Below are 13,687 nucleotides of genomic sequence, written 5' to 3' on the forward strand. Positions count from 1 at the left end.
AGCAGGGCTAAATGAACTGCTAGTAGCTCCTTGCAGTTGATGTGGAGCGTTCCCTGTTCCTCGTTCCACGTTCCCGAGCATTCCTGTCCGTTCAAGGTCGCACCCCAGCCCGAGTCCGATGCATCTGAGAAGAGATGAAGATTGGGGGTCTGAATAGCCAACGATAGGCCCTCCCTGAGAAGGAGATTGGTCTTCCACCACAAGAGAGTGGTCTTCATCTCTTTGGTGACTGGGATAGAGACTGCTTCGAGAGTCAAACCCTTGTCCCAATGAGCTGCAAGATGGAATTGAAGAGGGCGGAGGTGGAGTCTCCCTAGCTCGACAAACAGGGCCAGTGATGAAAGGGTCCCTGTGAGACTCATCCACTGTCTCACCGAGCAACTGCTCCTCTTCAGCATGCTCATGATGCAATCTAGGGCTTGGCTTATCCTTGGGGCCGATGGAAAAGCCCGAAAATCCTGACTCCGAATCTCCATTCCCAGGTACACAATGGATTGGGAGGGAATGATCTGAGACTTTTCTATGTTGACTAACAGACCCAGTTCTTTGATTAAGTCCAAAGTCCAGTTGAGATTCTCCAGACAGCGACGACTCGTGGAGGCTCTCAACAGCCAGTCGTCTAAGTAAAGGGAGGCTCTGATGTCCGATAAGTGAAGGAATTTTGCTATATTCCTCATCAGAAGCGTAAACACCATAGGAGCTGTGCTTAGGCCAAAACACAGGGCTTGGAATTGGTAGACAACCTTTCCAAAAACGAATCTCAGGAAAGGTTGGGAGTCTGGATGAATAGGAACGTGAAAGTAGGCATCTTTCAGGTCCAACGAGACCATCCAGTCCTCCTGCCTGACCGCTGCTAGGACCGACTTCGTCGTCTCCATCGTGAACGTCTGCTTGGTGACATACGCATTGAGCGCGCTGACGTCCAGCACCGGTCTCCAACCTCCTGTCTTCTTGGCCACCAGAAAGAGACGGTTGTAGAAGCCCGGGGATTGATGGTCCCGGACTATAACCACTGCCTTCTTCTGTACAAGGAGCGACACCTCCTGGTGCAACGCTAGCCTCTTGTCCTCTTCTTTGTAGTTGGGAGAGAGGTTGATGGGAGATGTGGTCAGAGGGGGTTTGAGGCAGAATGGTATCCTGTAACCCTCCCTCAGCCAACTGACAGACTGGGCGTCTGCACCTCTCTTTTCCCAGGCTTGCCAGAAGATCTTGAGTCTGGCTCCTACTGCTGTCTGGAGATGCGGAGAGTCAGTTTTTTCCTTTAGAAGCCTTGGAACTTTTCCTAGACTTGCTCCTGGAAGAGTCTGGACGGGAGCTTCCTCGGCTGGGGGCTCTACCACGAAAGGGCGGTATGAACCTCGTAGCAGGAGTATCAGCCACTGGGGTGCGATAAGTCCTGGGGACTGAGGTAGCAACCTTAGTCTTACGAGCCGATGAGGCCACAAGATCATGTGTGTCCTTTTGTATCAGGGCAGCAGACAAGTCCTTAACAAGCTCTTCGGGAAAAAGGAACTTCGAGAGCGGAGCGAAAAGGAGTTGAGACCTTTGACAAGGTGTGATGCTGGAGGAAAGGAAGGTACAAAGCTGCTCCCTTTTCTTAAGAACCCCTGACACAAACATCGAAGCAAGCTCGCCAGATCCATCTCTAATGGCCTTATCCATGCAGGACATTAAGAGCATGGCAGAATCCTTGTCCGCAGGGGAGGTCTTCTTGCTGAGGGCCCCCAGGCACCAGTCTAGGAAGTTGAACATCTCAAATGCTCTAAAAACACCCTTCAGGAAGTGATCAAGGTCTGAGAAGGTCCAGCAAACCTTAGAGCGCCTCATTGCTGTTCTACGAGGAGAGTCTACCAGACTTGAGAAGTCAGCCTGGGCAGAGGCAGGTACTCCCAAGCCTGGTTCCTCTCCTGTGGCATACCAAACGCCCGCTTTAGAAGTGAGCTTAGTCGGAGGAAACATGAACGAAGTCTTTCCAAGTTGTTGCTTAGACTGCAACCACTCCCCTAAAATCCTTAACGCTCTCTTAGAGGACCTTGCTAAGACGAGCTTAGTAAAGGTAGACTTAGCTGGCTGCAAGCCCAGCGAAAACTCAGATGGCGGAGAGCGGGGGATAGCAGAGACAAAGTGGTCTGGGTATACCTCCCTAAAAAGAGCCAAGACCTTACGAAAGTCCATAGAAGGTGGAGAAGACTTGGATTCATCCACGTCTGATGAGGGATCCAGGTGTGCAGCCTCATCATCAGACACCTCATCACCAGAGTGTAGCGAAGAGATCGGTAAGGTATGCTGAACAGCAGAGTCAGCACGAGCTGGAACAACAATATTTGTGGTTTCCTCTTCAAGACTCTGTTGAGGGAACACCTGAGGCTCAGTCTGCAAAGGCTGATCAAAAGAAGTAGCAGAAGGTAGGCGCATGGGTGGAGGAGGCTGACTCCTGGCATGAGTGGCTGAACTCAAGGGTTGCGCTTGCTGAGTGGTTGGCGGATGCGCAGTAGCAAGTTCCTGAGGAACGAGTTGAGGTTGCTGAGGTGTGAGCTGTGAGCGATGAGGTAGTGGCTGCGCAGAACGCAGTAATTGTCTCGCGAGTTGAGGTTCCAGAGGCGCAAGGCTAAGGTGTTGAGGTGCTTGCTTTGAGGAGGGTTGAGCTCGCTGCAGCGAGAGCTGAGGAGACTGACTCATGGATGGGAGAGGTTGTTGTACCTCAAGAGAGTGTTGCCTCACTGGTGGAACTGCAAGTGGAAGCGGAGGAAGAGAGGTATAAGCCTCCTGTTCCCATTGCTGAGGTTGCCTTAAGGAAGGCGGAGGGAGCTGCACACCACTGGAAACAGTAAACTCAGAACGTGGTAAGGTATCCTGAGGAGCCTCAACATCGTACGCCTGGCAGGCAGTACTGCGGTCAGGCGGAGCGAGCGCAGGAGGAGGCGCAACCTTCTCAGCCTGACACTCACGCATCAAGACCGTAAGTTGTGACTGCATGGACTGCAGTAGAGTCAACTTGGGGTCGGCAGACACTAAGGTCTGCTGAGGTAAAGCCTTAACAGCAGAGATCTGTTGCGGCAGAACCTTACTCCTCTTAGGCGGAGTGCATTCAACTGATGACTGCGGCGAGTCAGAGCTGATCCAATGACTGCAGCCCGGTTGAGTTCTTGAGGTTTGGACTCTGCGTTTGAGTGGTCTTGAGACCTGAGTCCAGCGTTTTTTCCCTGACAATTGATCAGCAGACGAGTAAAAGACGGGCTCAATCGTCTGCAGGTGGGAGTGACGGTCTCTGGAAGACACGCCCGCAACCACCGAGGATACTTCTGTGCGCCGATCAAGGCCTGCCGAACCCTTTTGCCCTTCGACATTGCTTCTCCCCTGGGCTTGGGAGCTTGCAAGAGGTCCCGGACTGGGAGGACGACTGGCACGCACAGAAGTATCCTCACGCACCACACTGACACTGACACTAGCACTTGGCACTGCACTGACACTAGCACTCGTCACAGCACTGGCACTAATACCACCCACTGCACTCTTGACCCTAAGTTCCTTGACTTCGGCCATAAGAGACTTATGATCATTAACCACTGACTCTACTTTGTCGCCTAAGGCCTGAATGGCACGCAAAACAACCGACATATCAGGCTGAGGGCAAAAAGTAGGTTCGGGGGTAGCCACTACAGGGGTAGGAAAAGGTAGGGGATCATGAGGTGAGGAAAAAAGTGAAGAGTGAGAAGAACTCCTCCTAACTCTCCCTCTCTCTAACTTGGTTGAATACTTAAGAAGACGGACAAAATCAAGTTCCGAAAGTCCGGCGCATTCCTCACATCGATTTTCTAACTGACAGGGCCTTTCCCTACAGTCAGAACAAGCGGTGTGAGGATCTACCGAGGCCTTCGGAATACGCCTATTACAAGACCTACATCGTCTATGGGTGGGGGCTTGAGAAATGTCAGACATCTTGAATCAAAAGAGTTAGCCAAGTGGGGTTTCAAAATCAAGCAAAAGATCGTTAACCGTTAATCAGGACAAAATAATAGCTATCTAAGCTAATATAGAAGTTTTCCAGTAAAGCGACAGCCGAAATCTGAGAGAAATACTTCACCAAAAGCCGTGAAAATACTCCAAGATCATAAGCGTATCCCAGAACGTCTTGCCGGAAGCACGACAGAGGAAAAATTGAAGAGGTGTCAACAAGAAGTACTATAGTACCTGGCCACAGGTGGCGCTGTAAGTACACCCCCTTCTAGTATTGTGATAGCTGGCGTATCCCTCCATAGAATTCTGTCGGGCAACGGAGTTGACAGCTACATGATTATCGGGTAAGTTTAATATTGAAAAATTAGTTTTTCATATTTTTTGACAATTTTTTGAGAAAATTCAGACATTTTCCAAGAGAATGAGACCAACCTGACCTCTCTATGACCAAAATTAAGGCTGTTAGAGCAATTTTTAAAAAAATATACTGCAAAATGTGCTGGGAAAAAAATAACCCCCTGGGGGTTAAGGGTTGGAAATTTCCAAATACCCTGGAGGTAAAAGGGTTAAATGTATACATACACTCTTTACAGGCGGTGGCGGACGAACCACATTCCCGTTCATCAGGTAAATCTTCAACTGGGTTAAATTTCTCTCCAGATTCAGTTGCATTGTGGCGTCATCATCATCCTCCTCCCCTTCTATCTTGGATGATGCGGCTTCTAGTATCTTCAAACTGAGTTCACTGTCAACTGAAAAATATCATAATCAGTTATAAATGGTCCATTGACTCTTGTGATGATACATCATAATCAATTATAAATGATCCAATGACTCTTGCGATGATATATCATAATCAGTTATAAATTATCCAATGACTTGTGATGATACATCATAATCAATTATAAATGATCCAATGACTCTTGCGATGATATATCATAATCAGTTATAAGTTATCCAATGACTTGTGATGATACATCATAATCAATTATAAATGATCCAATGACTCTTGCAATGATATATCCTAATCAATTATAACTGGTCCAATGACTCTTGTAATGATACATCATAATCAGTTATAAATGGTCCAATGACTCTTGCAATCATATATCATAACCAGTTATAACTGGTCCAATGACTCTTGTGACAATACAAAAACAAAATAATATTAAAGATTTATTTTCCTATATTATTATACCAATTCCTTAGTTTTTCACAACAAAGAAATTAAATAATGTTCCAATTTTTCTTACTTTTCAAATAATGCAACTCTCCAATTTTACTTACTTTTCAAATAAGATAATTCAGCTATAAATACTTGTCTATGCAAAGAAAAAGTCTCCTCTACTTAAATAAGAGCAAGTAAAATTATACTGAATTCAATTAAAAAAGATAATCTCTCACTTTTTTCTTAAATATTACATTCATTTAAAAACATGAACTATAAACCACTTTCTACCTTCAAAATCAAAATGGGATATAGACTTGAGTTCCATCATCCTATCCCAGTAAGGAAAGGTGCCAGAAACTTCTCTCTGCTCATCTCCACCAGCCTGCACCTTATTCTTGAACATTTTCCGCAGGAGGAGGTAGTATTGACGGCACTCCTTTCCCGAATAGCTGTGTAAGGCAACGAAATGCAATGTCAGTTCTAACCATACTCCACTATCATTATTGTCGTTATTATTATTATTATTATTATTATTATTATTATTATTATTATTATTATTATTATCATTATTATTATTATTATTATTACTTGCCAAGCTACAACCCTAGTTGGAAAAACAGGATACTATATGCCCAGGGACTCCAACAAGGAAAATATCCCAGTGAAGGAACCCAGGAAATAAGAGAACTAATCAAAATAAAATATGTCAAGAACAGTAATATTAAAATAAATATTTCCTATATAAACTATAAAAACTTTATCAAAATAAGAGTCAGATAAATAGATAGAAAAGTGTGCACAAGTGGACCCAAAGGCATAAGAACTCTACCCCAAGACAGTGGAAGACCATGGTACAGAGGATATGGCACTACCCAAGTCTAGAGAACAATGGTTTGATTTTGGAGTGTCCTTCTCCTATTAGAGCTGCTTAACATAGCTAAAGAGTCTCTTCTATCCTTACCAAGAAGAAAGTGGCCACTAAAGAATTACAGTGCCATAATTAACCCCTTGAAAGAAGAACTGTTCTTGATAATCTGAGTGTTGTCAGGTGTATAAGGACAGAGGAGAATATGTAAAGAATAGGCCACACTCCCTACCAACCTACTATTCTTTAATCATTGTTAGATATACTTTACAACAAACAAATATCAGTTAAAACTTTGAAATGGTAATTTAAAACAGAAATAATAAAAAATCCTTTCTGCTAAAGAAGGTGATGAATGCAAGAGTTGATGGGAGAAGTACAAGAGGAAGGCCAAGGTTTGGGTGGACGAATGGAGTGAAGGAAGCTCTGGGTGATAGGAGGATAGATGTGAGCGAGGCAAGAGAGCGTGTTAGAAATAGGAATGAATGGCGAGCGATTGTGACGCAGTTCCGGTACGCCCTGCTGCTTCCTCCGATGCCTTAGATGACCGCGGAGGTAGCAGCAGTAGGGGATTCAGCATTATGAAGCTTCATCTGTGGTGGATAATGTGGGAGGGTGGGCTGTGGCACCCTAGCAGTACCAGCTGAACTCTGTTTAGTCCCTTGTTAGGCTGGGAGGAACGTAGAGAGCAGAGGTCCCCTTTTTTGTTTTATTTCATTTGTTGATGTCGGCTAACCCCCAAAATTGGGGGAAGTGCCTTGGTATATGTATGTATGTATGTGACCTATGTAGAGTAAGTTTCTTATCATCTGCCTAACTTTAAAAATTCCAAAAATGCCTTTACCTTATTTCAAAACGTATATACTGTACTGTGTTCTTAAAGATTGTGATATAAATTTCTTTGGTCACAATTCACTTTGATTTTTTCACCATTTCATTAGTCTAACCATACAGATCTGATTTCTTAAATATCAAAATAAACTGTTATAATATACTACAGACAATAAACAATTCTTAAATGGGACGACATACTTAGAATAACGAAGATGGCAATGTATATCAGACGGCATACTTAGAATAATGAAGATGGCAATGTATATCAGGCGACATACTTAGAATAACGAAGATGGCAATGCATATTAGACGACATACTTAGAATAACAAAGATGGCAATGTATATTAGACGACATACTTAGAATAACAAAGATGGCAATGTATATTAGACGTCATACTTAGAATAACGAAGATGGCAATGTATATTAGAAGACATACTTAGAATAACGAAGATGGCAATGTATATTAGACGACATACTTAGAATAACGAAGATGGCAATGTATACTTAGAATAACGAAGATGGCAATGTATATTAGACGACATACTTAGAATAACGAAGATGGCAATGTATACTTAGAATAACGAAGATGGCAATGTATATTAGGCGGCATACTTAGAATAACGAAGATGGCAATGTATATTAGACGACATACAGTACTTAGAATAACGAAGATGGCAATGTATATTAGACGACATACTTAGAATAACGAAGATGGCAATGTATATTAGGCGACATACTTAGAATAACGAAGATGGCAATGTATATTAGACGACATACTTAGAATAACGAAGATGGCAATGTATATTAGACGACAAACTTAGAATAACGAAGATGGCAATGTATATTAGACGACATACTTAGAATAACAAAGATGGCAATGTATATATTAGACGACATAGAATAACAAAGATGGCAATGTATATTATGAATAAAATGCCATCTTCTCAAAAGACAAGTTATGAATGTAGGTGTCAGACTGCCAGGAGAACCAAATCCTAATGGTTTGATTGCTTATACTATTTCTCCTGATTATCATGAATTAAATTATTATCGTCTGCTTCCTTTCATTACTATGATTTAAGTAATTATAGTCTGCTTCTACTCATTACCATAATTGAAATAATTATAGTGTACGTCTACACATTACCATGACTTAAGTAATTATACTGTTTCTCCTGATTACCATGACTTTAGTAATTATAGTATGTTTCTCCTGATTATCATGACTTAACCCTTTTACCCCCAATGGACGTACTGGTACGTTTCACAAAACTCATCCCTTTACCCCTATGGACGTACTGGTACGTCCTTGCAAAAAACTGCTACTTACATTTTTTTTTGCATATTTTTGATAATTTTTTGAGAAATTTCGGGCATTTTCCAAGAGAATGAGACCAACCTGACCTCTCTATGATGAAAATTAAGGCTGTTAGAGCAATTTAAAAAAAAATATACACTACTGCAAAATGTGCTTGAAAAAAAAAACGCCTGGGGGTTAAGGGTTGGAAAGTTCAAAATAGCTTGGGGGTAAAAGGGTTATGTAATTATAGTATGTTTCTCCTGATTACCATGACCTAAGAACCATTCACTTCACACTTCCTCATTTCTGCGAGGAAATATTAAACGGGGTAACATATATGCATAATAACTGATTAGATTCAGTATTTACCAACGAGTACCCTTATGTCAAAACCTGATTAACCCATTCACCCCCAGGCTATTTGGAAATATCCACCCCTTAACCCCCAGGGGTTATTTTTTTTCAAGCACATTTTGCAGTATATTTTTTTTAAATTGCTCTAACAGCCTTAATTTTCATCATAGAGAGGTCAGGTTGGTCTCATTCTCTTGGATAATGCCTGAAGTTTCTCAAAAAAATTATCAAAAATATGCAAAAAAAAATTTAAATAGCAGTTTTTTGCAAGGACGTACCGGTACGTCCATGGGGGTAAAGGGATGAGTTTTGTGAAACGTACCAGTACGTCCTTTGGGGGTAAAAGGGGTAAGGTTTGCTTTCTTTAATGATTAAAACTAAGTATGCTGCCAATTCGTACTCTTACCTAACATATCAAACTAGAGGGGCACTCAGTAGAGCTCAGACCTCCACCACGGCAGCTTATTTCTTGACCTTGACCTTTGACTTTAACATGTATTAATTGGCGTGGATTTTTATACACCCAAATACGAACCAAGTTTGAAGTCTGTGACAAAAAAGGGATTTTGACGTAGGAAAAATCTATTTCTGGGCGAAGGACCTGTGCCGCCCAGTGAATAAGCTCCATTTAGCACTTATTCTTAGGTAATTTACTGCTAAATATACCAGAGAAAAAATGTAAAGGAGTGCTAGGTTAACTAGCTCGCTCACCTATTGGTGTCGGTATAAAATTGGGCGTATAGTCCAGAGGTCCCGCACTATTTAGATTTATCCACGACAGAAACCCCAATAGAGGAGAGCCGTTCAACCTCACTCGGTACTACTAACAATGCATCCGCTCAGAACCCAACTCCTTAGCACCCAAATTTTGGGGACTCCAAGGGAGAGGAGCTGGGAGGGTTCACTGGGCGGCACAGGTCCTTCGCCCAGAAATAGATTTTTCCTACGTCAAAATCCCTTTTCTGGGCTCGAACCTGTGCCGCCCAGTGAATCTATACAAGAGAAAATGTCACCAAACTTGCAAAATAAAGGAAAAAACATAAGCGTAAGGGAAATACAGGATGCTTTTAATCAGAGATGAGTACCAAAAAACAATTATAAGGGTATCTTAAATATGAACATAAATCCAATAAGGTAGGTATAATAATGCCGTGAGTGATAATATACAGATACTCAGGAGTATATAAAAATTTACAAATATAATAACAGTATTCAGGTGCGAGACCAACGAATACAATAGGGTATAAATGAGGCAGGTAAGAGGGAGAGATAAAGAGACAAGGCATTAACCTGTGAGTTACCTGGGAGTAACTACGCTCCCTGCGGCTACTGTAGAAAATTTTAGGGCTTCCAAATGTTTAAGGTAGTGTTTCTTGAACACTGACGGTGATTTCCACCCTGTAAACCTGGAAAGGTCTGTAAAATTCATGTGGTGAAAGAAGTTCACCGAGGTAGCAACCGCCCTGATATCATGTGCAAGAGGAAAAGAGTCAGGGTTAGCTTGTTCAATAAAATACAAAATTTGTTGCCTGATCCCTTTAATAGTAATGGTACCGCCTTGTTCTCTAACGAATAGAGGCCCCGAGGAGTTAGAGGAGGTCCGGGATAAATAAGACCTAAGAGTAGTAACAGGGCACAGAGACGGATCTTGCGTGAGGGGAACAATTTTCCAGGAGGACCATCTGTTTTGAGGGTCTTCGTTCTTAGCCAAAAAGAATTTGTTAGGAGAAAGAAGGACCTCTCCCGAAGGCAGAAAGTCAATATGACCCGGGTCTCTCGACAAGGCTGCCAATTCAGAAATTCTTGCCTCGGAAGCCAAGCTCACCAGGAAAAGTGTTTTCCTGAGAAGGGGCATGTAATCACAAGAACTGTTAATGGTATCAGAAGCCAATTTGAGTACGTCATTAAGGAACCAGGTCACCGGGGTAGGACGAGTAACCGGTTTCAGTCTGGCACAAGCTTTCGGAATTGAAGCTAACAAAGAGTCGGTTAAGTCTATGTTAAAACCCACTATGAAGATCTTTTTCAGAGCCGATTTAATAGTGGTGATAGTATTGGCTGCCAGACCTGATTCTAATAAAGATTTAAAGAAAGTGACTGTAAGGTTCAAGTTCATACAGTTCACGTCTGAGTCTATTAAAAATTTTGCCAACTTTTTAACTGCAGAGTCATACTGGCGGATGGTGGAATCCCGTTTATCCGATTCTAGGAACAAGGTGTTTTGAGGATCAATATTGGCACCATGCATAGCCGCAAACTTCATAAAGTCCATAAAGTTAGGGCGCTCTGAATGTTTGAGAAAGCGTACACAACGCGTGTTTGTACTATCTGAGACAGAACCGGATTGGGTATCGGGTGAGGGTATAGTCTCAACTCTCGCAGGAGAGGATACCAGTTGCTCTTGGGCCAGTTGGGTGCGACCAAGGCTACTTGTCCCTTGAAGGATCTCAGTTTGTCTAGAACTTTCAGCAAAAGATTCACCGGGGGAAAGAGATAAATCTTTTCCCAGGTGTCCCAATTCTGTGACATGGCGTCTGTGGCGTAAGCCTGAGGGTCTAGATTGGGAGCCACATATACTCTCAATTTGTGGTTGGATTCCGTGGCGAAGAGGTCCACTTGGAGACCGGGAACCTGAGAGAGAATCCACCGAAATGACTTTAGATCGAGTGACCATTCCGATTCTAGAGGGGAGGTCCGGGACAGGGCGTCTGCCACTACATTCCGGACTCCCGCCAGGTGGACAGCTGAAAGATGCCAACGGTTCAAGGCTGCTAGGGAGAATATGGTTACTAGAACATGGTTCAGAGGCCCTGACTTTGACCCGCCTCTGTTGAGGCAGCGGACCACCACTTCGCTGTCGAGGACCAGACGAAGGTGTTGTTTCTTGGGAAGAGCGAGACGTTTCAGGGTTAGAAGAACTGCCATGGCCTCTAGCACATTGATGTGAAATTGGCGGAACAAGGGAGTCCAAAGACCTTGAACTTTCTTGAGCTGAGAATAGCCGCCCCAACCTGATAAGGATGCGTCCGTGTGAATGATTAATTTCGGAGGCGGAAATCGAAGGGGAACTGACTTTGACAGACTGTTTGCTCTTGTCCAAGGAAGAAGTCTTTCCCGTAGAATGGGAGGAAGGCGGACTTTCCTGTCCCGGAGCTTCCGGTTCGCCCTCGAACGCCAGACACGATTGATATCTTTCAATTTTGCCTTCAGAAGAAGATCCGTCACTGAGGCAAACTGAAGGGACCCCAGAATCCTCTCTTGGAGTCGTCTGGAACTTACTTTGTCTTTGAGAAAGCGTTTGGTGTTCCTTGCAATCTCTAACCTCTTGGGTCTGGGAAGACACAAAGTATGAGAAATAAGATCCCATTGCAGGCCGAGCCATTGGAACTTCGATTTTGGAAGAAGACGGGACTTCTTGAAGTTGATCTGGAAGCCTAGAGATTGAAGATAATGGATGACTTTGTGAGTGGCTTTTAGGCAATTTTGGGAGGTGTCTGACCAAATGAGCCAGTCGTCCAGATAGGCTACTACTTGAATCCCTTGATTCCTGAGTTCCTGAACAGCGACTTCTGCTAACTTTGTGAAGATCCTTGGGGCGATGTTGAGCCCGAAAGGCATCACCTTGAAGGAGTAACTTTTGTCCCCTAAGCGAAAGCCTAGGTACGGACGGAAGTGTCTCGCTATCGGGACGTGATAATAGGCGTCTGTAAGATCGATAGAGGTGGTGACGGCCCCACGGGGAAGTAAGGTCCGCACCTGCGAGACGGTAAGCATTCGAAACTTGTCGCATTGAATGGACAAGTTGAGAAGGGATAGGTCTAGAATCACTCTTCTCTTGTCTGAATCCTTCTTCGGGACACTGAACAGCCGACCTTGAAACTTCAGATGTTTCGTTTCTTGTATGGCGTTCTTTTGTAAAAGATCCTGGACAAATTCGACCAGGTCCGGAGTGGAATGTTGACGAAATTTGTTCGGAGGAGGAGGTCCTTGAATCCAACTCCACCCCAGTCCCTTGGAGATGATACTGAACGCCCAGGGACTGAACCTCCATTTGTTGCGGAAGGCATAGAGCCTCCCCCCTACCTGCTGCACCTCAGTATTGGTTTGAGGAGTTGCCTCCACGTCCGCCTCGGAAGTTCTTTCCTCTGCGAAAGGCTCTTCCCCTGCCTTTGTTCGGGTTAGAGCCACGGTGGTAGCCTCTACCTCTACCATAACTCTGGGAAGAGCTATGAGCCTCGTAAGACTGGTTAAAGGCAGGAGAAGTGGCGGAGGCACCAGAAAGCTGGCTCTTAGGGAGCAGAACGGTGACATAGTCGTCCGAAGGAGCCTGAGAGGTGGAAGGCTGTGCAGGGACAACAGAAGATGGAGGAAGAGGCAGCCGGAAGTTGGATGAAGCACTCTGCTGTTGCCTGAACTGGGTGGAGGTATATGGTCTAAGCTTCTTCCTACCCCGGGCTTGATAATTTGCGGGGTCATATTTGCGTTTAGGGGTCAAACCCCAACGGGCTTTAAGGCTCTGATTAACCCTAGTGGCCTCCGCCAAGACTTCCTCTACGAGATCCTCGGGGAAGAGATTTGAACCCCAACAGGAGGACCGGATGAGTTTATTAGGTTCATGCCTAATCGTCGCCTCAGCTAGGACATGCTTGCGACATCTGCGTTTAGCAGTAGCGAAGTCATACAAGTCATAATATAGAGACTGTAACGTAGCCTTGTTGAGACTTAAAAATACTCTCCGTATCGTAAGTCAAGGCTATCGACTCCGTGGATGTGGCCAAGTTTAGAGTACGGCCCACACGTAGGCGGGAATCATATTCCTGTTTAATGAGGGATTCCGGGAGACGGGGAAGCCTCTCACTAAACAAAACTGAGGCACAGTCTGCTGCAAGCTTGCCAGAGGTAAAGGTGGTATGGACGTTGTCCCAACACTCAATGCCTGAAGGAAGAAGGAGGGAGATTGGATCCACCTCTCGGATGGGAGGCAAGGGCTTCTCCTCCAGAGCATATTGGAAGGCAAGCTCTGCCACCTTATTGACGCATGGAGTCAAGGTGTTCTTGTCCATTAAGAACATCGTAAAGGAGCTTTTATAAGGCGTCAGCATGGTGTTAGTGCAGCCGATGTCGTTCAAAAATCTGGCCCAAACAGATTGGGCTTGCTCCTTCGGGAAGATGACCGTCTCTTTGGGGACCTTGTCTAATCGAAC

At 44.2% G+C, this 13,687-nt stretch overlaps 1 protein-coding gene across 2 annotated transcripts in view; it reads right to left on the reverse strand.

Annotated features, from left to right (window-relative positions):
* Positions 1-13,687, reverse strand: part of LOC137644179 (uncharacterized) — a 109,154-nt gene that overhangs the window by 36,444 nt on the left and 59,023 nt on the right. For both annotated transcript variants that reach the window (XM_068377175.1, XM_068377174.1), the window contains exons 13-14: positions 5,417-5,577; positions 4,540-4,709 (exon numbers count right to left, since the gene is read on the reverse strand). In XM_068377175.1, the coding sequence (XP_068233276.1) occupies positions 4,540-4,709; positions 5,417-5,577 (331 nt within the window). The remainder of the gene's footprint in view (positions 1-4,539; positions 4,710-5,416; positions 5,578-13,687) is intronic.

Source organism: Palaemon carinicauda, chromosome 7 (assembly GCF_036898095.1).
Source record: "Palaemon carinicauda isolate YSFRI2023 chromosome 7, ASM3689809v2, whole genome shotgun sequence".
Lineage (NCBI taxonomy): Eukaryota > Metazoa > Arthropoda > Malacostraca > Decapoda > Palaemonidae > Palaemon > Palaemon carinicauda.